General features: G+C 42.3%; 2 protein-coding genes across 5 annotated transcripts in view; one reads left to right on the plus strand and one right to left on the minus strand.

Moving 5' to 3' along the window:
- Positions 1-7,004: 7,004 nt before the first annotated feature.
- Positions 7,005-19,937, minus strand: SVBP (small vasohibin binding protein). 3 transcript variants are annotated; one of them, XM_025381021.1, is made up of 3 exons: positions 19,734-19,937; positions 18,972-19,121; positions 7,005-7,452 (listed from the first exon to the last, which is right to left on the minus strand). In XM_025381021.1, the coding sequence occupies exons 2-3, from the start codon at positions 19,083-19,085 to the stop codon at positions 7,366-7,368; spliced, it is 201 nt and encodes a 66-aa protein (XP_025236806.1). In that variant the 5' UTR covers positions 19,086-19,121; positions 19,734-19,937; the 3' UTR covers positions 7,005-7,365. The 3 variants fall into 3 exon arrangements, with proteins under 3 accessions (XP_025236806.1, XP_025236812.1, XP_025236817.1); XM_025381027.1 differs by lacking the exon at positions 19,734-19,937 and adding an exon at positions 19,464-19,553; XM_025381032.1 differs by lacking the exon at positions 19,734-19,937 and having other exon boundaries at positions 18,972-19,255.
- Positions 19,632-23,905, plus strand: part of ERMAP (erythroblast membrane associated protein (Scianna blood group)) — a 35,055-nt gene continuing 30,781 nt past the window's right edge. The window contains exon 1 of one of the 2 annotated variants that reach the window (XM_025380980.1): positions 19,632-19,796. The gene's annotated coding sequence lies outside the window, so the exon portion shown is untranslated. The remainder of the gene's footprint in view (positions 19,797-23,905) is intronic. The other variant, XM_025380988.1, reaches the window with a different exon arrangement.

Here is a 23,905-nt window from a genome sequence, read left to right on the forward strand (position 1 = left end):
AAAAAGCGAAAAACATGTTTTATTCTGAACTGACTAAATTATTTCCAAAAACCTAACATTTGAGATTAGCCAGGCCGGGCGCGGTGGCTCAAGCCTGTAATCCCAGCACTTTGGGAGGCCGAGACGGGCGGATCACGAGGTCAGGAGATCGAGACCATCCTGGCGAACACGGTGAAACCCCGTCTCTACTAAAAAATACAAAAAAACTAGCCGGGCGAGGTGGCGGGCGCCTGTAGTCCCAGCTACTCCGGAGGCTGAGGCAGGAGAATGGCGTAAACCCGGGAGGCGGAGCTTGCAGTGAGCTGAGATCCGGCCACTGCACTCCAGCCTGGGCGACAGAGCCAGACTCCATCTCAAAAAAAAAAAAAAAAAAAAAATGAGATTAGCCAATTATGTTCTATTCTTAAATCAAATTAGGTATCATATTTGAATTCAAACGACTTGTGGCTGCTTCTAAAATTTGAAACTATGTTGAAAGGAAGAAGATGCAATTCTGAAAGAGAATTTCCATGTCCATTTTAAGTGAAGCAGCAGAGTTAAATATACAGACCCCCAGGAGGACAGCTTTGAAAAGTAAAATACCCATTTGGATGTGTAAATTATGGCTTGATTGTAACAGCAATAATTCATACTTAATTACCTCCAGTTTTTGTGTAGGTTAATGACACTAGGATAGTTATAGGTCAGCTGACAGCTGGTTAACAGAGGGATCTATGCTTCCTTGCACCTCTCTGAGAGTATGGTTATACTTCCATATGGGCTTCAGAGTGTCAGATACTAAGGCTACTCATTCAATGCCTTCACTTCCTCAGACAGTGGTTTTCTAAAACAGAATGTCTCTTCTTGGGCTTCCTCTTAGGAACAAGGGAGAAGGCCGAGACTTTAAAATCCACACTTCTCAAATGAATACATGAAGCCAGCAGGGTTTAGGCAGTTCTCTTTGTCCTAAACTTGAGAGTGTAGATCTCCCTCCTGGTCAACTTCTAGTCCCTTCTTCCTAACCTGAAGTCCTACTCCTGTGTCTGATAAGCAGAATCAAGTGACTGAGAATTCTGCTACTCTTTTAGCCCTGTGACCTTGAATAAAACGTTTAATCTCTCTAAGCCTATTTTCTTATCTGTAAAATGGAGGATTTACTTCCTTTCAGGGTTCTTTTGTGGATTGAACAACCGTGATGTTTTATGTGGATGAACGTAAAACACCTAGAATAATGAATGACATATAAAATATGTTAAATAAATGTTAGATGGCTTTCTGTCCCCTCTAGCCTTCTTCTCTTCCCATATATACATATTTCAATTTATAATAGTAGTAATAGTTAACATTTACTATGTACAGTAAACGTATAACGTTTACTATATTATACCATATAACTTACTATATGTCAGGAACCATTCCTTGAATTTTACTATTTTACATAATCCCCTAAACAATCCAATGAGGTAGGTGACCACAGGTTTTAGGTCAGCAGTTCTCAAAGTGTGGTCTGTGGATCCCTAGGGTTCCTGAGACCCTTTCAGGGTCAAAACTGTTTGTTTTTTTTTTTTTGAGTTGGGAGTTTCACTCTGTTGCCCAGGTTGGAGTGCAGTGGCATGAGCTCAGTTCACTGCAAGCTCCGCCTCCCAGGTTCACGCCATTCTCCTGCCTCAGCCTCCCAGGTAGCTAGGACTACAGGTGCCCACCACCACGCCCGGAATTTTTCTTTTTTCTTTTTTTTTTTTTGTATTTTTAGTAGAGATGGGGTTTCACCGTATTAGCCAAGATGGTCTCAATCTCCTGACCTTGTGATCCACCCGGCCTCCCAAAGTACTGGGATTACAGGCGTGAGCCACCGTGTTTTCTTAATCCTAAAACTGGGACTAAAATGTCACTCTGTTGACATTTTTGCCAATGGAGCAAAGCAATGGTGTGCAACATGCCCAGCATTCTGGTTTGGATCAAGGGAGTGGTCCTAAACGGTACTGCTAGTTACTGTACTTTTCACTGCTGCAGGCTCACAGTAAAAAACAAAAAACTCAAGAATGTCATGATGACTAGTAAAAAGTATTAATTTTATTAAACTTTTACCCTTGAGTAAATTTTTTTTTTTTTTTTTTGAGGTGGAGTTTGCTCGTCACGCAGGCTGGAGTGCAATGGCTTGATCTTGGCTCACTGCAACCTCTGCCTCCTGGGTTCAAGTGATTCTCCTGCCTCAGCCTCCCAAGTAGCTGGGATTACAGGCACCTGCCACCACACCCCACTAATTTTTTGTATTTTTAGTAGAGACGGGGTTTTACCATGCTGATCAGGCTGGTCTTGAACTCCTGACCTCAGGTGATCCACCTGCCTTGGCCTCCCAAAGTGCCGGGATTACAGGTGTGAGCCACCGCGCCTGGCCGAGTACACATCTTTTTAATATTCTGTGGAATGAAATGGAAAGCACACACAGAACATTCCTGCCGCATACTGCAGTGATGATGTTTTTCTGGAGGAAAAGCACTGCTTTGAGTTTGAGCTGAACTCGCTTCTTATGAAACACCAAAGGACGATTGACAAACTAGGGTTGCTCAGACTTGTCTTTCTGAAAATATAAAGGGAGACAGCCTGTTGCTTCAAGAAATAGTTTTTGTTGCCAAGGATAAAATTTGAGCTTCCAAGTGAAAAGCAGAATTTTAGAAAACTTGTATCCAAACTCCGTCACTGGGCATTTGACACTTTTCCAATACTCAAGACTTTTCTGGTGAGATCAGTGTGGATATTAATGAATACATATTTCTGACGTTGTGTAATGCTGTGGTAACATTTAGAAAATTCGCATACCTCAGCGAACCAATATTTTCTAAATGATCAGTGCATGATGTTACAACATCATGCATGGGTGAAAGATCTGTTCATAGGGAAAGATTCAAAGACCAAAGGATTTTAATGTAACAGAGTACAAAAAGATCACTAACATGTTTATCAGATTCTACATTGCAACTAACCTTTAAGAAACCACCACTCACTGAGTTTTGGTATAGTAGTAAAGCTTATCTGCAAGATCATAAAAGGCTATTAAAATACCCCTCCCTTTTCTAACTACATATCAATATGAGGCCACATTTTCTTCATATATTTCAACTAAAACAAGATGAGAATCCAGTATACAGAAGCAGGTATGAGAATTCAGCTTTTTTCCATTATGCTGGATATTAAAGAGATTTGCAAAAATGTGAAACAATGCCACTCTTCTCACTAAATGATTATTTTTGAAATTTTTTTTCACAAAAATGTTATTTATGTTATCCTATAAGGGTTATCACTTTTAAATGAATTAGTAAATATTTTTTAAACTTTTAACTTCTAATAAAGCAAATATGATCTATACAACAGTTTTAGCGTATAAAAAAGCCCTGAGACCAAAAAACTTAAGAATTATTGACTTAGGGGCTGGGCACAGTGGCTCATGCCTGTAATCCCAGCACTTTGGGAGGTTGAAGTGGGCGGATCACTTGAGGTCAGGAGTTCGAGACCAGCCTGACCAACATAGTGAACCCCTATCTCTATTAAAAATACAAAAATTAATCAGGCGTGGTGGCGGGTGCCTGTAATCCTAGCTGCTCATGAGGCTGAGGCAGGAGAATTGCTTGAACGCAGAAGGCAGAGCCGAGATAGTGCCACTGCACTCTAGCCTGGGTGACAGAGCAAGACTCTGTCTCATTTAAAAAAAAAAAAAAATCATTGACTTAGGGAGATTAACACTTGCCCACACAATCACCAAGTAGTGGATCTTAGCGTCAAACCCAGGCAGCTTGACTTCCAAAGTCAATCTTGTCATTATTGGTTTTAGATGTAAGGCTTCAAAAATATCTCTGTACCTCTGAGAAATTGGGGATGGACCACATCAGGATGAAGGAATTCTGGGCAGGTAAGCAGAGATTATGTGTTCCTAGTTTTCTTTGACTATGTTTATAACACCCTTAGCATTCAATGTTATTCCAATTATGGACACAGTGACTTCTGGACCCCTTACCCTGGTATTTCTTAGCAGTAGAAAATAAATCTTTCTAAAATGTGAATAAAAGGCCAGGTATGGTGGCTTATGCCTGTAATCCCAGCATTTGGGAGGCCAGGAGTTTAAGACCAGCCTAGGCAATGTGGCGAGTCCCCATCTTTACAAAAATATTTTTAAAAATTAGCTGGGTGTGGTGGTACACATCTGTAGTCCTAGTTACTTGGGAGGCTGAGGTAGGAGGATCGCTTGAGCCCAGGAGTTCAAGGATGCAGTGAGCCGTGACTGTACCACTTGCACTCCAGCCTGGGTGATAGAGCAAGACCCTGACTCAAAGAGGTGGGGGAGAAAAAAGGGAAGGGGAATACAAAGATGACCCGTTGCTGTCTTGGTTCAGATATCCTCTTGTATCTCGATTTTTTGTTTGTTTTTTTTTACCACAACCCACAGTAAGGAATAATTTTTACATCAAATGCAGTATACACATTCATGTGTATGTAACCCTAAAACAAAAGTTTCACCAAACAATATCCTTACCACATGTGGTAGTTTTTTTTTTTTTGAGTCTTGCTCTGTTGCCCAGGCTGGAGTGCAGTGGCGTGATCTCCACTCACTGCAAACTCCACCTCCCGGGTTCACACCATTCTCCTGCCTCAGCCTCCTGAGTAGCTGGGATTACAGGAACCTGCCACTACGCCCGGCTAATTTTTTTTTGTATTTTTAGTAGAGACAGGGTTTCACCGTGTTAGCCAGAATGGTCTCGATTTCCTGACCTCATGATCTGCCCTCCTTGGCCTCCCAACGTGCTGTGATTACAGGCATGAGCCACCGTGCCCGGCCCCACATGTGGTATTTTCTAATTTATTATTTCATTGAAAAGAAAAGCTGGTCATAATTTACTAAACTGATTTTACAACCACTTGCAGTTTGAAAAACTGTGCCATACTAGAGTGTTTCTCCAGGACAAGAATATACCCAAGGCTGAGTGATGTTAATACAAGCAGCTCCCAACTAAGAATCTTTCCACACAATGATCATGTCTTTCCTGGTTATGTGAAATCTGAAAACATTTCCCATGAAACAATCTGAAAGGTGGCTGGAAAGGGAAGTAACATTTTCTGAGTGCTATGGTTTGAATGTGTCCCCCAAAGTTCATGTGTTAGAAATAATCCCCAATGCAACAGTGTTAAGAGGTGGAAACGTCAAGAGATGATTAGGTTATGAGGGCTTTGCCGTCATGAATGAGTAATGATGTCTTATTGCTGGAGTAGGCTAGTTATCTTGGGAGTGGGTTCCTAATAAAAGGATGAAGTTTGGCCTCCTTCTCCCTCCCTTGCCCTTTCACCTTCAGCCACAGGATGATGTAGCAAGACGGCCCTCAGCAGATGCAGGCCCGTCCACACTGGACATCCCAGCTTCTAGAACTGTAAGAAACCAATCTCTGTTCTTCATAAATTACCCAATCTAGGCCAGGCATGTTGGGTCATCCCTGTAATCCCAGTACTTTGGGAGGCTGAGACAGGTGGATCACTTGAGCTCAGGAGTTTGAGTCCAGCCTGGGCAACAAAGTCAGACCCTGTCTCTACAAAAAAATACAAAATTAGCAGGCATGGTGGTGCATGCCTGTAGTCCCAGCTACCCAGGAGGCTGAGGTGGGAGGATGGCTTGGGCCAGAAAGCAAAGATGCAGAGGTTGCAGTGAGTCGAGATCATGCCACTGCACTCTAGCCTGGGCAACAGAGCCAGACCCTGTCTCAAAAAAAACAAAAAACAAACAAAACAAAAAACCCCACAAAAACACAAACCCAATCTAAGGTATTGCTGTAACAGCACAAAGTGGACTAAGACACTGAGTATCTATTACATACATTATTTCTCAACAACACTCCTGACAGGAAGGAAATATCATTCCATTGTGTAGATGGGGAAACTGCAGTTCAGAGAGGTTAACTGGTAGTTGGGTACCCCAGGTCATTTGGCTCCAAAACGGCTTTTTTTTTAAGCATATGACAGTATTTCTGTGTATTTATAGGGACAGCTCCCTCCAACCCCCTACTTCTCTGAAAACACAAAATTCCATTCAAAAAAATTTAGCAGGATGCTACAGAACCTAATTACCATTTGTGGAGATAATCTATGTAGAGATTATCCTTAATTATAACTTGGGCTCTAAAAACACATTCTCCACAGTGGTAGAAAGTTTAACATCCCATTAACTCCCCAGTTTACTCCTGAAATATGCCAGAGCAATGGGAAAAGTATTCTCAGTGACTTCAGAGGCAGCACAGGGAGACAGAGGAGACAGGGACAGCTTGAGGTGTTTCCAGCATTTCCAGCTTAGAGGAAAGGAGGTGGCAGTGTCTGCCTCTTTGCCCCATCTGAGTGGTATTTTTTCAGCTCTCTTAAGTCCTGCTCCCCCTACTCCCAAGGAATTTCTGGAAATGAAATATCCTAGAAGAACAATCTCTTCTTTTGCTCAGCATTAAAATAACTCTACTAAGCATTCAGGTATGAACTACCATTCTTGATACAAATGTCAGAAGCAGAAACCACCTTACATTTCTACACCTAAAAATGGCAGTTGAATGGCGGAGGGGTGGTGGCTGGTTTCTGAGGGACGTCTGAATATTTCCATCATAAATTCGTTTCTAGGTCTGATAAGGCAGACAACAAAACAAAAAACAAAAAGCACCTGCACTCCCCTCTTGCTGTTGATGAAAGCCTGCTGCTAGCTCTCCACAATCACCGGTGAGGAAATCCTAGCTTCAGGCCTCTAACCCTGACTAGTGACTCATCTGGGAGTAAAGGGGTCACATATTTATATCTGTGTGCCTATAAACTAGAGATCAGCAGGGTCTGCAAAGTTTTAGCTCCAGGAAGAATGAAAACTGGAAGCAGTCGTGTTCTTTCTCTCCTCTCTGCCAAGCTCCTGAAGGAGAGAGGGTGCCTTCTGCTCACCTCAACTTTTCTTACCTATTACATTACTTTGTATTCCATTTTCTATGGCTAGGCACTTGCTAAAGTATCAGTAAATGAACATTTTATTAGTATTTTATTTGTATTTTTGGAGAAGATATAGTTTCATGAGAAACACTGATTTTTCTCAAATAGAAAAAGGTTTTTTTGTGTGTTTTGTTTTTTTAAAAAAACAAAAAACAAAAAACAAAAACCACTGTCTTAGAAGAAGAAAACAAGTCTCTTCAGCAAGCATGCGGCCAATTCAGATTGGAGGAACCAGTGAAGTAGAAGTTACACATAGGAAGTGAGTTCAGATTTATCCACAAATGTCTTCTGGCCTAGTTCTGTAAGGCTCCAAATGGGCCATCTCAGCTTAAAACTGGCAACACCCTGTCAAACAAAAATCTCAGGGTCCCATCTGGTTTGAACCTGGGGAGCTCATTCTCCAGGAGGCTGCATCTGTTTACAGAACTCATCAAACTGCTGCTGCTCCAGTTCTGTCATGACTCTGTTGAGGGCATAGATCTGAATGAGAGAAAGAGATACATCTGTTAGCAATGGAAGCAGCTGCACAACGCATCTTCTCACATAACAGGTGGTGCCTTCTGAAAATACCAGAATCTCACCAGTAGTGGTAATGCAGGGACAGTGATCTGGGAATAGGAAAGTTAGATATTAGTTCCATCTAGAGAATCAAGAGTGCAGCAGGATGCAGGTGACTTGATTTGGTCTTTAAGGGATTAGTAGGATCCCTTAAGAAGAAAACAAGTCTTTTCAGCAAGCATGTGGCCAATTCAGATTGAGGAACCAGTGAAGCAGAAGTTACATATAGGAAGATCAGATTTATCCACAAATATCTTCTGGTCTAGTTCTGTAAGGCTGCAAAATGGGCCATCTCAGCTTAAAATCGATCATGGGACGTGATAGGTGGTGGGGGAGGATATTATGTGTAAATAAATGTAATGGAAAAGTATAGGGTCTGTTCTGGAAACTTCAAGTATGCCAATATGAAGGATATTATAGAGTAGGGGTTGGGGAGCTGAAGAAAGCAAGAAAATTATGTTGGGGTCTTAAATGCCCTATCAAGGAATCTGGATTTTACCTGGCAGATTCTGGAGAGCCAGCAAAGATAAGTGTGCAGGGGAACAATGTGAATATATATATAGTATATATATATACACTATGTTTAGTATATATAGCTTATATGAGTATATATAATATATAAGCTATATATACTCTATAGCTATATATCCTAAGAGTATATAGTATACTTGCAAACCTCTGACCTGACAGATCCTCCCGTCCTGGCCTCCCAAAGTGTGTGTGTATATATATAATAATAGTATATATACAATATATAGCCTACATATAGTATATATAAGCTATATATATATATAGCTATACACTGTATAGCTATATATACTAAGTGTATATATACTATATATATACTTGCAAACCTCTGACATGACAGATCTTCCCACCTCAGCCTCCCAAAGTATATACTACTAATAGTATATATACTATATATACTATATAGCCTATGTATAGTATAGGCTATATATACACTATATGTATAGTGTAGGCTATATATAGTATAGGCTATACATAGGCTATATAGTACATATAGTATATACTATATATAGCCTATACTATACATAGGCTATATAGTATATATAGTATAACTATTAGTAGTATAAGTATATACTATATATAAGTATATACTATAGTATATATACACATCTATACATATATGTATAGCTTATCTATATATACATATATACATTATACACAGGCTACATATACTATATATAGGCTATATATACTATAGGTTACATATAGTATATATACACATATGTATGTATAGCTTATATATACATATATACTATAGATAAGCTATATATACATATATAAGCTATATATGTACTATGTAGTATATATAGCTTATCTATACTATACAGCATATATGTATATAATCTATGTATAGTATATGTATATAATCTATATACTATGTATATATTCCTATCTATATACATGTATATAGCCGATATATGTATATGTGTATATATACATATAGCCTATACATATATGTATGTATAGCTTATCTATATACGATATATGTATATATAGCTTATCTATATACTATATATGTATGTATATATAGCTTATCTATAAGCTATATATGTATCTAGTTCAGACACAGTTTTGCTCTGTTGCCCAGGCTGGAGTGCAGTGGTGTGATCTCAGCTCACTGCAACCTCTGCCTCCCAAGTTCAAGCAATTCTCCAGCATGAGCCTCCCAAGTAGCTGGGATTACAGGTGACCGCCACCAAACCCAGCTAATTTTTGTGTTTTTAGTAGAGACGAGGTTTTATCATGTTAGCCAGACTGGTCTCCAACTCCTGGCCTCATGTGATCCTCCTACCTCGGCCTCCCAAAGTGCTGGGATTACAGGCGTGAGTCACTGTGCCCAGCTACAAGCAACGTAATTCTATCTGTGCTTTAGGAGACATCTGTTACAACAGTCCAGAAAGGAGGTCATGGGAATATGGCCTACAGCAGGCACTGGTGATGGAAAGAAGATGGCAAGAGACATCCTCAGGTAAAAGGCAGGGTAACTACACCTTATTCCTCACCTTTCTTTATCCTTAATCCACCCACTAAAGAACAGAAACAGATCACAGAACTTCCTAATTTGTAGAAGAAAAAAATGAAAGAGCGAGAATGTGTGCATGTGTAGAGGAGCTATAACTTGATTAATTGAAAAGACAAGGAAGGGGGAAAAAATGAAACTTAGAAGTGGGACAAATAGAAAATACAAAATAAGAGCAGAAACGAATGAAAAAGCAACCAAACCTACAATAGAGAGGATCACCAAGACTGCAAGATGGTTATTTGAAAACACTAAAAAAAAACCTTGCAAACTTCTGACATGACAGATCAACATAAAAAGGGAGTGGGCGGCCAGGCACGGTGGCTCACGCCTGTAATCCCAGCACTTCGGGAGGCCAAGACCGGCGGATCACGAGGTCAGGAGATTGAGACTATCCTGGCTAACACGGTGAAACCCTGTCTCTACTAAAAATACAAAAAATTAGCCAGGCGTGGTGGCGGGCACCTGTAGTCCCAGCTACTCAGGAGCCTGAGGCAGGAGAATGGCGTGAACCCGGGAGGCGGAGTTTGCAGTGAGCCAAGATCACATCACTGCACTTCAGCCTGGGCGACAGAGCGAGACTCCATCTCAAAAAAAAAAAAAAAGGGAGTGGGCACAAATAAACATTATTAGGAACTAGAAAGAAGACTTAACTACTGACATAACAGAAATTAAAATGAAACATTATGAACTCCGTGTCAACACATTTGACAACCTAAATGAAACAAGTTCCTAGGAAAAGTAAAATGATCCAAACTGACTAGAAAGCTTGAATGATCCCGTCATCTGTAACAAAAATGGAATTCTGCAGAGTGATGAAAACTGTTACAATACTACCGCAAATAATTATTGCAACACAGAATGCGGCTGATAAAACTGGTAAATTTTATGTACATTTTACCATAATAAAAATAAATAAAATTGAATGGTTAGGCTGGGCGCGGAGGCTCAAGCCTGTAATCCCAGCACTTTGGGAGGCCGAGACGGGAGGATCACGAGGTCAGGAAATCGAGACCATCCTGGCTAACACGATGAAACCCCATCTCTACTAAAAAATACAAAAAACTAGCCGGGCGAGGTGGCAGGCGCCTATAGTCCCAGCTACTTGGGAGGCTGAGGCAGGAGAATGGCGTAAACCCGGGAGGTGGAGCTTGCAGTGAGCTGAGATCCGGCCACTGCACTCCAGCCTGGGCGACAGAGCGAGACTCCGTCTCAAAAAAAAAAAAAAAAAAATTGAATGGTTAAAAAAAAAGCCGAGTGAAGAGAACCAGTCACAGTAACATAATATGAAAGTTCAGAAACATGCAAAACAATATATTGTTACACTACAAAATATTATTTAGAAGTACATAGACAGTAAATTAACATAGAACAGCAAGAATGATTAGCATAAAATACAGCAAGGAGGGTACCGCTGGTGGGAAGGGTGAGGTACATGAACAGAAAAGGGGTACGCAAAGCTTCCCAGTTACTGGTCATGTTCTATAGTTGGGTGTTTTATGAAGCTGCACACACACGTTATATAAATATACTTTTAACACACACATATATATACAAATATATATATAAATATTAAATATGTATAATATATATATTAAATATGTATATCTATTTATATATTAAATATGTATTATATATATTTATATATTAAATATATATAATTTGCGTGTGTGTGTGTGCGCGCGTGAGTGGAGTCTTGCTCTGTCATCAGGCTGGAGTGCAATGATGCGATCTTGGCTCACTGCAACCTCCACCTCAGGGTTCAAGCGATTCCCTTGCCTCAGCCTCCTAAGTAGCTAGGACTACAGGCGTGCACCACCATGCCTGGCTAATTTTTTGTATTTTAGTAGAGACGGGTTTCACCATGTTGGCCAGGATGGTCTTGATCTCCTGACCTTGTGATCCACCCGCCTCGGCCTCCCAAACTGCTGGGATTACAGGCATGAGCCACCATGCCCGGATTCACATATATATATGTTTTAAAACCTCCACTTGCTTCATTCAGTATTTACTAGCATTTGTAATCTGCACATTACTGTGCTAGGGACTGATAGGCATATTAAATAGCTTCTCAGAGACCTTCAGATCAAGGAGGCAAGATGGCAGGAGAAAGAGGAGACTCACAATGGGTCAGAGTATCCAGGCCAAAGAATGACTTTCAGTCAAGAAGGAAACAGACCCCAACAGTGTCAAACGGTGCTTCCACTGCCAATGCGCCTTCCATTCCCATTCACCTCCCACATCTCTCCTTCACATCTAACTTTCTGGAATCTGGCATCTGCAGAATTGAATAGAAACTTTCTCTTCCTCCCCACAAAGGGTCTTGTTGCATTACATTCCAGGCAATAAAGATTAAAACAAAAACAACAGGCCGGGAGCGCTGGCTCAAGCCTGTAATCCCAGCACTTTGGGAGGCCGAGAGGGGCGGATCACGAGGTCAGGAGATCGAGACCATCCTGGCTAACCCGGTGAAACCCCGTCTCTACTAAAAAATACAAAAAAAACACTAGCCGGGCGAGGTGGCGGGCGCCTGTAGTCCCAGCTACTCGGGAGGCTGAGGCAGGAGAATGGCATAAACCCAGGAGGCGGAGCTTGCAGTGAGCTGAGATCCCGCCACTGCACTCCAGCCTGGGCGACAGAGCGAGACTCCGTCTCAAAAAAAAAAAAAACAAAAAACAAAAAACAACAACAAAAAAACAGGATGGGTGCGGTCACTCAAACGTGTAATCCCAGCACTTTGGGAGGCCGAGGAGTGGGGATCACTTGAGGTCAGGAGTTCGAGACCAGCCTGACCAACATGGTGAAAACCCATCTCTACTAAAAATATGGTGGCAGATGCCTGTAATCCCAGCTACTCGGGAGGCTGATACAAGAGAACTGCTTGAACCTGGGAGGTGGAGGTTGCACTGAATCAAGATCGTGCCACTGCACTCCAGCCTGGGTGACAGAGAGAGACTCCATCTCAAAACAAAACAAAAACACCAACCAACCCAACAGAAAAAAACAGCAAGGCAGCTGTAGGGGGCAAGGCAAAGCAACAGACAAAGGTCAGAAGATGTTTAGACCACAGGCCTGCCCCTCATTAACTACAGGACTCTACTCACATCACTTTAAAGTGAGGATAATACTGCCTACCTCACAAGGTCATATATTTTACATATCGGATTAACCAAGGTTAAATGGGAGTCACAATAACTCCTGTTTTGGAGCCCTGGTGTAAGGACTAGATGTGGCTATGCATGTGTAGCTTGGCCCGGTCCTGGCACATCTCAAGAGCTCCACGGAGCCAGCTGCTGCTTGAGTGCAGCAACGTTGCATTTCAGCAGGTCAACAGGAACTTAGCAGTTGTTCAACTTAGAATCCATACAATAAAAGCAGGCTGCCTGCTTGGAAACACAAGATTATTCCTGATCATAATCACTGCCATTTATCAAATGCTTCCTAAGCCAAGTACTGCGCTATAGGCTTTACACATGGTATTTCCATTCCTTTTAATGGTCTTCTGAGGTAGATGTTATCCTCATTTTACCAAGGAGGAACTGATGAACTGGGGGTTCAGAGAGGTTAAGTATCTTGTCCAATGTCACATGGAAAGAACTGGGATTTATGGAGGAGCTGAGATTTGAAGTCAGACAAATAAATTTAACCTGTAGAACTTTACAGAAGGGTGTCAATAAGGACATGAACAATGTCCTCAACATCTATCCTTACAATATGCACAGAGGACAGTTTCACAGGGCTCGTTTTTTTAAATGGATTTTAACATAATTACTATGTGTACATAGACAACTAAGAATAGGGAAAAACCCCCAAATTAATGTTTTAACAAGTTAACAAGCTGTTACTAAAGACCATATGCTTGGATTAAAAAAAAAAAAAAAAAAAAAAAAAGAGTACAATAGAGGAAGTCTCTCATTCAACCTAGCAGTTTACCTAATCTCTTTTAATAAATCCAGCACATTAGAGTGGTAAAAATTTATCTTTTAACACTCCACATAAAAACATGTGTGCCCTCTCCTACATTTAATCATTAGTAGTCTCTAAAATGGTAAAATAAATTGAATTTACATTAGCAAATGAAAGCGCAAATTTGTACAGCTAGGCTCAGCAGCAAAAGTGAATAAGAATGAAAGGTGAAAAGCTGGTGTATGCCCTGTGGAGCGAGGACTTCCATGACGGTCCGTGCCCTGCAGCCAAACACAGTCAACATGCCACCATTTTCTCATTGCTCTTAAATGAGCAAAACCAAATTGTTTTTTTTATTTAATGAAATATTAAATCTTTATTTCCCCCAACATAATTTGTAATCAGGTAGAGCAGAGGTAAGTCCCACCATCACTGGGGACAGCAGCAACATACAGACTTCAGAAACAGACTTGATTCATCAATAACATCCTCCCCTGGTACCATTAGAAGGAATGCATCTAATAACAAATTTGCAATGTTGTCACGTTGTTCTAATTTATTTGATTAGTTTATCTGAAAAACTTTATACATTATTTAAGACAACAGTAAATTATTTTCTTGCTCTGAAAAAATAATGTTTTTCACATTTTAAAACCTCTTAGTATCCTTTTGCAAAAGGAGTTGCAAGAAATGTGACAGCTGGGTTTGCAGAATGTCCATGTACAAGTTTGTATTTATAAGAACCTGGTAATCTGCCTATAATTTGCTTCTACAAATAGAGCTCTTTACAATAATGTTTTTTTTAAAACAGGCTTAAACTTTCCCCTATTCATTCTACTTGTAGCAAAGAGGTACTTACTTTTCAAGTATTACATGGTAAAAAGCAAGTGTTTTTTTTGTTTGTTTTGTTTTTTTTTTTTTGCCAATTTTAAGCTGTTAAGCTTTAAGACCAAACTATTTATGTGAAAAAAAAAAATGATGCCTAGTCAATCCTAGTTGTTGCGGGAAGTCAGGGACCCTGAACGGAAGGATCGGCTGAAGCCATGGCAGAAGAATATAAATTGTGAAGATTTCATGGACATTTATTAGTTCCCCAAATTAACACTTTTATAATTTCTTATGCCCGTCTTTACTGCAATCTCTGAACATAAATTGTGAAGATTTCACAGACACTTATCACTTCCCCAATCAATACTCTTGTGATTTCCTATGCCTGTCTTTACTTTAATCTCTTAATCTGGTCATCTTCGTAAGCTGAGGAGGATGTATGTCACCTCAGGACCCTGTGATGATTGCGTTAACTGCACAAATTGTTTGTACAGCATGTGTGTTTGAACAATATGAAATCTGGGCACCTTGAAAAGAGAACAGGATAACAGCAATGTTCAGGAAACAAGGGAGATGGCCTTGGACTCTGACTGCCGGTGAGCTGGACGGAACAGAGTCATATTTCTCTTCTTTCAAAAGCAAATAGGAGAAATATCGCTGAATTCTTTTTCTCAGCAAGGAACATCCCTGAGAAAGAGAATGCACCCCTGACGGGAGGTCTATGAACGGCCCCCTTGGAGGTGGCCGTCTTTTACAGATAAAGCGAAGGGATGAAATAAGCCCCGTCTTCTGTAGCGCTCCCAGGCTTATTAGGACGAGGAAGTTCCCACCTAATAAATTTTGGTCAGACAGGTTGTCTGCTCTCAAACCCTGTCTCCTGATTAAGATGTTATCAATGACAATGCGTGCCCAAAACTTCATTAGCAATTTTAATTTCACCCCATCCTGTGGTCTTGTGATCTCGCCCTGCCTCCACCTGCTTTGTGATATTTTATTACCTTGTGAAGTATGTGATCTCTGTGCCCCACACCCTATTCGCACACTCCCTCCCCTCTTGAAAATCACTAATAAAAACTTGCTGGTTTTACAGCTCAGGGAGCATCATGGAACCTGCTGATACATGATGTCTCCCCCGGACACCCAGCTTTAAAATTTCTCTTTTGTACTCTTTCCTTTTATTTCTCAGACCAGTCGAGACTCTTAGGGAAATAGAAAAGAACCCACATTAAATATTGGGGGTGGGGTTTTCCCTGATACCTAGTCAGTCATTTTATAGCCAAATGCTCTTGTCTTTTAAAGAATGCAGAAAAATACTAATTTGCTAATAAGGAGCACATTGGAAAAAGCCATTTTAAAGTACTGAAGAATGAGTAGTATTTTTTTTTCTACTGATGAAAATTATTAGAAAAGCTATCCTGTCTGTTGTCTTTAGCTAGTTTTAATAAGTCTGTTCAAAATAATGGTCAAGAAATCTTTAGAAAATTGGAAGAGGGGCCGGGCGCGGTGGCTCAAGCCTGTAATCCCAGCACTTTGGGAGGCCGAGACGGGTGGATCACGAGGTCAGGAGATCGAGACCATCCTGGCTAACACGGTGAAACCCTGTCTCTACTAAAAAATACAAAAAACTAGCCGGGCGAGGTGGCGGCGCCTGTAATCCCAGCTACTCGGGAGGCTGAGGCAAGAGAATGGCGTGAACCCGGGAGGCGGAGCTTGCAGTGAGCTGAGATCCGGCCACTGCACTCCAGCCTGGGCAACAGAGCCAGACTCTGTCTCAAAAAAAAAAAAAAAAAAAAGAAAATTGGAAGAGGGGACGCTTTTTTACAGCATGAAAGGAATTCCATTAATTGTAGAAATTCTCATTAAATTTTGACTTTGGTTCTTCATAAAAAATACTGATTTAACTTCTGCAGTCTATGTGTTTGAACACCATCTACCTGAGACAGGGACCCAAGCATCCCTTCATTGTCAAAGGCCAAAATTGGATTCAAAGGAATTTCTGGGCTCTTACTGTTGGTGACATCTAATCTGGATGGTTTCGAACCAATGGGTAAATTTATAATTTCTTCAAAATTTTCATTCTGAACAGATACTCCATTTTCATTTGGTTTTCCAAATTGGGGGTGCTCTCCACAGTCACTTTTGATTGGTGTGAGGTAACCACATATGGGCTGGCAACTGGTTCTCCATTTCCCAGAGCATTTGTCTTACACAGAAGTGTAGATAGGTCTGTTCTTCCAGTGAGAGCTCCCTTGGCTATATCACCATTTCTCTGATCAATGGTTTTCTTATCTGTAGCTTCTGTTCTCCCGCTTCAGGACTGTTCCTTATAGCAACCCTTATATTGTTCACCAAAGCACAATGCAGTCACATCATCTGGGGACTTGGATCCAGGTGGGAATGGGAAGGTAAAGGACCACAGCTCTCAGGTGGTCTGCCTTAACCCAAAGGTAGATTTCAGTTTACATATTAACTTCAAATGCACTAGTAAGTTTACTTATTATGTTTACTGCCTCCCCTTGCTGGAATGCAAGATCCATGAAGGCAGGGATTCTTTTCTGCTTTATCATCATGTGACTCAAATTCCTAGCACAGTGCCTGGCACATACTAGCAGTTCAATTTTTTTTTTTTTTTTTTTTTTTTTTTTGAGACAGAGTCAAGCTCTGTCGCCCAGGCTAGACTGCAGTGGCACGATCTTGGCAACCTCCGTCTCCTGGATTCAAGCAATTCTCCTGCCTCAGCCTCCCAAGTAGCTGGGACTACAGGTGCGCGCCACCACGCCCAGCTAATTTTTGTATTTTTAGTAGAGACTAGGTTTCACCATGTTGGCCAGGATGGTCTCAATCTCTTGACCTTGTGATCCGTCCACCTCAGCCTCACCAAGTGCTGGGATTACAGGCGTGAGCCACTGTACCTGGCCAATATTTAATGAATCAATCAGATTAACAAAAATTAAAAGTTAACAATATCAGCCGGGCACGGTGGCTCACGCCTGTAATCCCAGCACTTTGGGAAGCCGAGGTGGGCGATCACGAGGTCAGGAGATTTAGATCATCCAGGCTAACATGGTAACACCCCACCTCAAAAATACAAAAAAAATTAGCCGGGCGTGGTGGTAGGCACCTGTAGTCCTAGCTACTCGGGATGCTGAGGCAGGAGAATGGCACGAATCCAGGACGCAGAGTTTGCAGTTAGCCAAGATCACACCACTGCACTCCAGCCTGGGCGACAGAGTGAGGACTCCATCTCAAAAAAAAAAAAAATTGACAATATCAAGTGTTAGGAAAAAAATGAGGAATGAGAATCCTCTTCCACTGCTAGTGGGAGTGCAAATGTATACAATTCCTTTGAAAGCAATTTGGCAGGCCAGGCGCCGTGGCTCACACCTGTAATCCCAGCACTTTGGGAGGCCGAGGTGAGCAGCTCACTTGAGGTCAGGAGTTCCAGACCAGCCTGGCCAACATGGTGAAACCTCATCTCTACTAAAAATACAAAAATTAGCCAGGCGTGGTGGCACATGCCTGTAATCCCAGCTACTTGGGAGGCCGAGGCAGAAGAATTGCTTCAACCTGGGAGGCAGAGGTTGCAGTGAGCCAAGATTGCGCCACTGCACTCTGGCCTGGGTCACAGAGTGAGACTCCATCTCAAAAAAAAAAAAAAGCAATGTGGCAATGTCTAGTAAAATTGAGAATGTACCCAGTAATTTTTCTAGTTAAATACCCTATAGAAATTCTAAGGCAAGTGCCAAAGGAGACACCTAAAAGCTTTTCACTACAGCAATGTTTGTAATAGCAAAAAATACTATAATTTAAATGTGCATCCCTGTAAGAATGAATAAATATAGTAAAATGGATGCATAAAATAGACTACTATAAAAATTAATGAGAATAAACTAGATTCTTATATTAGCATGAACAGTTCTTAAAAAAACAATGTAAGCAAAATGCAAAATAAAATGCAGGAATTTTATTAATGTAAAAATTTAAAATACTATTGTATATTGTTCAAGGATCTCTATTAACATATTTGAATGTAAAAGTATAAAAAAAAGTAGTTGTCCATGGAAAGGTAAAAGGATGTAAGACAGGAAATGGACAAAACAGACAGATAAATAAACAAAACAAAGAGGGAAAAAGAGACCAGCAAGCTTTTCCCTGACATTAAATACTAAAATAAAATACTCATGTCTGTATGTGGCTCAATATTGGCAGTGTAAAGTTTAAAGCTTTTTATTCTCAAATTGATTGTAATCGTTGAGAGAACAAAGGAACACAATGGCTTGGGCCTCTACCTGGCATGAGTAGCTACTTTCTGCACCAAATCCAGAACATCTGTACTGGGGTGTCTGACACTTGCGTGCTCTCTCTCATTCTGACTCCTTCTTTCCCCTTACATACCACTTTTTTTTTTCCTTTCTTCCTTCCCTTGGGTCTCTACCACAAAAGCTCCGCACCAGGCTGGGGTTCTGACACTAACTTGGCATGTGATTCTGGCCTGCCACCTCACCATTCTGAACCTCAGTGTTTTCCCCTCTAAATCTGGGAGAACACCCATCCTGCCTGGAGGCAAGTAGGGCTCGCTGTCAGTTCTTTCTGCTATTTCTCTACTCCAGCATCATCTCCAGCAGACTATAGGCATACAGAGCCTCCGCCTTAATCTCACCTCTGCTCTTTGTCTCTGCTTCAGCTCCTGCTGGGCTGATTTCTGTTTGGCCTTCTCAACTCTGCTGACAGGTTCTTTAACTTTGGTTTTTTCTTTACGTGCAGGTGGATCCATGGCTTGACTTCTGGGTATTTCTTAGGAGGCTCTGATCTGGGTGGTACAGAAAAAGGAAGATCTTAAAAAAAAAAAAAAAAAAAAACCTGCCAGTCATTCCTTTAACTAATCCTTTAGCTCCGCCCCGTCCTTTGCCAGGTGAGGCAGAGGGGTCTGGTGGCAAGGGCGCTGGATGTGGCGGAGTAGGAACCCAGTCCCAACGCCACAACCTCGCTGGGTGTCCCTGGGCAAGTCTCCTCCCCACTCTAAGCCTTAGTTTTCTGTCTGCAAAATGGGTTAATAGTGTCTTCCTGGCCTCCCTCCAGGAGCTGCTGTGTGCGGGTGGAATGCGAAGACCCCTGTGAAAGCTCTGCCCACTCTGCGGCGTGCGGCACCCACCGCGGAACCGTCCTAATGGGATGCTGAGGTCCAGGGGACGCCCACGGTTTTCCCACCGCGGCCGGCCTAACTGTGTGCCGCAGCAGCCGCCCCTGGGGCCTGGGGGCCGGGCCCCACCGCCGCCCGGGCCCGCCCTCCGCCGCCCGGCCCCCGACTCCGCCCCGGCCCGCCCGGCCCCAGGGGACGGCCCCCGCCTCCCGCCCTCTTCGCTCTTCTGGAGGAAAATGGCGGCCGCTGGAGCCGCCCACAGAGGGGCTCGGGAGTGGGTACCTTTCCCGACCGGCCCGCTGGAAGTTGGAGCCTCCGCCGAGTCGCAGACAACGCCTCCGGGGGGTAATCCTCGCCTTCTCTCCACCACTGGACCCAGCACTGCGCGCCCGCTGCCCCTCGTCCTGGGCGGGGCCGCGCGCCGGGGGGAGGGGCGGAGGGCCGAGTGCCAGGAGGCTTCCGCCCGCAGGAACGGCTGCGCGTGCACGGAGAGGATAGCTGGAAAATCACGTAGAGGGAGGGGTGGGGCAGGGGCGGGGCAGGGGCGGGGGAGGGGCGGGGCGGGGGCGGGGGAGGGGCGGGGGAGGTGGGTGGTGGTTACGGCTAACAAAAGCTTTTTCACCGTTATATTTTATGCAACAGCTGCTAGGTTTTAGAGGGTGAGATCTGAATCCTGGAATTGGAATTGCTCAGAATTCGAATTCCGAGCCTCAATTTCTTAATTCGAAAAGTGGGGATTGGTGATTGCCACCTTCTTCATTCATGAGTTTATTGGGAGGATCAAATGAGATCCCGTTTGCCGCAGTGCTTTGAAAAAGGAAATCTTGACAGAAGTACCAATAGCCAGTATAAATACAGAGAATATTCACGTTCAACTGATTACGGAGGAGATGTAAATTAAAATAGCTGTCATTTTCAATGTATCACATTAGCAAGGATTGACAAAAATGACAATAGCTACCTTACATTTGGGCATACTATGTTCCAGGTACTGTTCTTACAGCTTCACATTTATTAACTAACTCCTCATAATAAATGTCTAGAATGTATATGTGTATATTATTATCTCCATTTACACATAAGGGAACAGAAGCACTGAAAAGTTTAGTGAGTTGTCCCGGGTCACACAGCTCCTAAGTGCTGGAGCAAGTATTTCAGCCAGGATTCATAGGACAATGGCCTTATCCAAAGTAAAACCATGTTTGGGTCCACTATTTGTTCCTCTATCAAAATGGCAAGAATTGAAACAATTGATAGATGCTAAGCAAGCAATGAACTCAGCCCAGATGGACACACACTTGCAGTCAAACTGTAAATCGTTGACAGCCTTTCTGGAGGTCAGTTTAGTACTAGGTATCAAAAGCCTTAAAACACAACCCCCCAAAAAGACACATACTGCATGTTTCCATTCATATGAAGTATCTAAAGCAGTCAAAGTCTAAGAAACAGAAAGTAGAATGGTGACTGCCAGTGGCTAGGAGAGAGGGAAAAGAGGAATTGTTAAAGGACGTAGAATTTTAGGTTTGTAAGGTGAAAAAGTTCTAGAGATCTGCTACAAAATGTTTATTTTTTATTTATTTAATATTTAAAAAATAGATGGGGTCTTGCTCTGTCACTCAGGCTGGAGTGCAGTGGTGTGATCATGAGTCACTGTAACCTGGGCTCAAGCAATTCTCCCACCTCAGCCTCCAAAGTATCTGGGACTACAGGCACACACCATCATGCCTGGCTAATGTTTTTAATTTTTTTGTAGAGACGGGGTCTCACTATGTTTCCCAGGGTGATCTGGAAATCCTGAGCTCAAGTGATACTCCTGCCTCAGCCTCCCAGAGTGCTGGGATTACAGATGTGAGCAATCGCGCCCAGCTTTCCCAGAATTTCTACAGTAAACGTTCATACTTTAGCAATCAGAGGAAAGTATAATAAATGTCTTTTTAAAAACCCTATACAAATGCTGATTCGATTATTATTAATAAAAGTAACCAAGCCAGAGTCTATTTCAGAAATCTTGATGTAGTACTGGTATTTCACATTTGTGTCACATGGTATAGTTTATAACGTTCATATAAGCTATGAACTAGATTACAGCTGGAGACAGGGCAGGACCTTTAGAAGCCTTTAAAAAGCCAGCTAAAAACAGACCAGCTATAGGGAATGGAGGAGTGGAAAAGCCACATGGAAGACTGGAAAAGTAGTGGTGCCATTGAGGCACTGCTGAAAGTGGAAAAGTTGATAAGTTGGTTTGGGAAAGGGTGAGAAAGAGGATAAGTTAGGAGTGTGTGTGTGTGTGTGTGCGCGCGCACGTGTGCGCACAGAGAGGGACCTAGAGAGAGAAAGAGATAGGTTATGCTTCAAGTGGCAATAGGCAAGAATTGTCCACTGAGCAATTACAAGACTCCAGAAAAGCACAGAACTGGAGATACTAGTTTGGGATTCATTCTTTATCGGGAAGGTGAAGGTTGGAGCCAGGAGGGAGTGAAAGTTGAGGCTGAACTGCCGAGACCAGCTCAGTCGGGGAGACCCTAACCCAGTGGCACTACAGGAATTAAAGACACACACACAGAAATATAGAGGTGTGACGTGGGAAATCAGGGGTCTCACAGCCTTCAGAGCTGGCAGCCTCAAACAGAGATTTACCCACATATTTATTAGCAGCAAACCAGTCATTAGCATTGTTTCTATAGATATTAAATTAACTAAAAGTATCCCTTATGGGAAATGGAGGGATGGGCTGAATTAAAGGAATAGGTTGAGCTAGTTAACTGCAGCAGGAACATGCCCTTAAGGCACAGATCACTCATGCTATTGTTTGTGGCTTAAGAATGCCTTTAAGGGGCTTTCCGCCCTGGGCTGGCCAGGTGTTCCTTGCCCTCATTCCCGTAAACCCACAACCTTCCAGCGTGGGCATTAGGGCCATTATGAACATGTTACATTGCTGCAGAGATTTTGTTTATGGCCAGTTTTGGGGCCAGTTTATGGCCAGATTTTTGCGGGCCTGTTCCCAACATGTCTCCCTTCTTTGATTTGCAAAGGGATAAAAGCAAGGGCAACTTTGTCACAGTGACAAAGTCCTACTTCTCGCAGGAGTCGGGATCCGCATCTGCAGACTATACAAAGACAACATAAATTAAAAACACAATCATCACTGAAATCACAGAGCTTCCAAGTATTTTTATCCATTTTCAACTCCTTTAAGCACTCCAGTTCCTGGAATTAAGGTCAGGTGTGCCTGGGATGCTTTAAATATTTGTTCTTTTCATTTTAAATCCTTACGTTAAGCTCCTAGAGCGGGCCATATCATTTGAGGTTGAGGTGCCACTATATCGCCATGGTTCCAGATAATAGGAACATTTGCCATACTTCTTATCATTTCTACCATCTGACCGTTTTGTTCAGATCATCTGAACATAGTATGACTGTGGCACGCAGACTGAGAGGTGCAATTCAAGCTAAACATCCCCTTGGGGGACCAATTAATAATGATTCCATAGGAATCGTTGTGCAGCACCTCTGCCCGTGCTGCAAAGCAATCTTCCTAGACAAGTACGTTCATTTTTTCAAACTGGGTCCAATCCTGTTTACAAATAGGTTTTTGAGGGTGGTATCCCTCAATTATAGGAGCAGATTTATTATGGTAAATCCTGAGATCAGAAAGCATGTGTAACTGTGTCATAGTGATTGTATCCAGGCATTATTACCAGCCGTTATTGAAGGAATACTCACAGCAGTGGTGATAACTGCTATCATAGCTACCATTAAATTATTCATTGTGACTGGTTGTCGTGCTTTCCTCAGGTTTTCTTCCACCATCTGTGACAGCTTCTTGATCTGTCCCCAGGTGGGTGGCTGTGTTCGACGAGTGTTGCTCGTGACAGTTGGGTTCCTCCTCAGCTCCAGTCTCGACATGGCTGCAACTGGGGGGTGCTCGGGATCCTCCCGGAGTCTCTTCCTCAGCATCTGGCTCATAATAAGGTTTCAGGTGTCTTGATGGTATCCAAATCGGCTGATGATTTTGGCCTGGAGAAATACAAGCATAAGCTCTACCCTAAGTTATTATTTTACCTATTTCCTAACTTTTTATTATTGGATCTCTCCACCAAATCAGTTGTTCTGTTTCTGTCTTTGCAGCTGCTTTCTGTAGATGCTGTTCAGCTGCTGATAACATCTGGCCTTTGGGCGGGTTCAAAAAATTTAAAGTTAATAATGCTAGGTTCAGTTACATCTGTGGGTTTCCATATTCTCTGTCTCTCCCTTTCTGCTTTTGCAACTGCTGTTTCAGGGAGAGATTCATTCTTTCCACTATGGCTTGTCCTTGAGAATTGTATGGGACACCAGTAATGTGTTTAATATTCCACATAGAGAAAAATGTAGCTAGAGCTTGGCTAGTATAGCCTGGGGCATTATCTGTTTTAATAGAAGCTGGAATGCCCATCACCTCAAAACACCGCAAAAGA

Source organism: Theropithecus gelada, chromosome 1, assembly GCF_003255815.1.
Source record: "Theropithecus gelada isolate Dixy chromosome 1, Tgel_1.0, whole genome shotgun sequence".
Taxonomy (NCBI): domain Eukaryota; kingdom Metazoa; phylum Chordata; class Mammalia; order Primates; family Cercopithecidae; genus Theropithecus; species Theropithecus gelada.

Bases quoted from the DNA above. Each gene is read 5' to 3' on its own strand.
- SVBP (XM_025381021.1), bottom strand. From the start codon at position 19,085: ATGGATCCACCTGCACGTAAAGAAAAAACCAAAGTTAAAGAACCTGTC. The intron at 7,453-18,971 runs GTGAGATTAAGG...TCTCTCATTCAG, and splicing joins AGCAGAGACAAAGAGCAGAG to ATCTATGCCCTCAACAGAGT.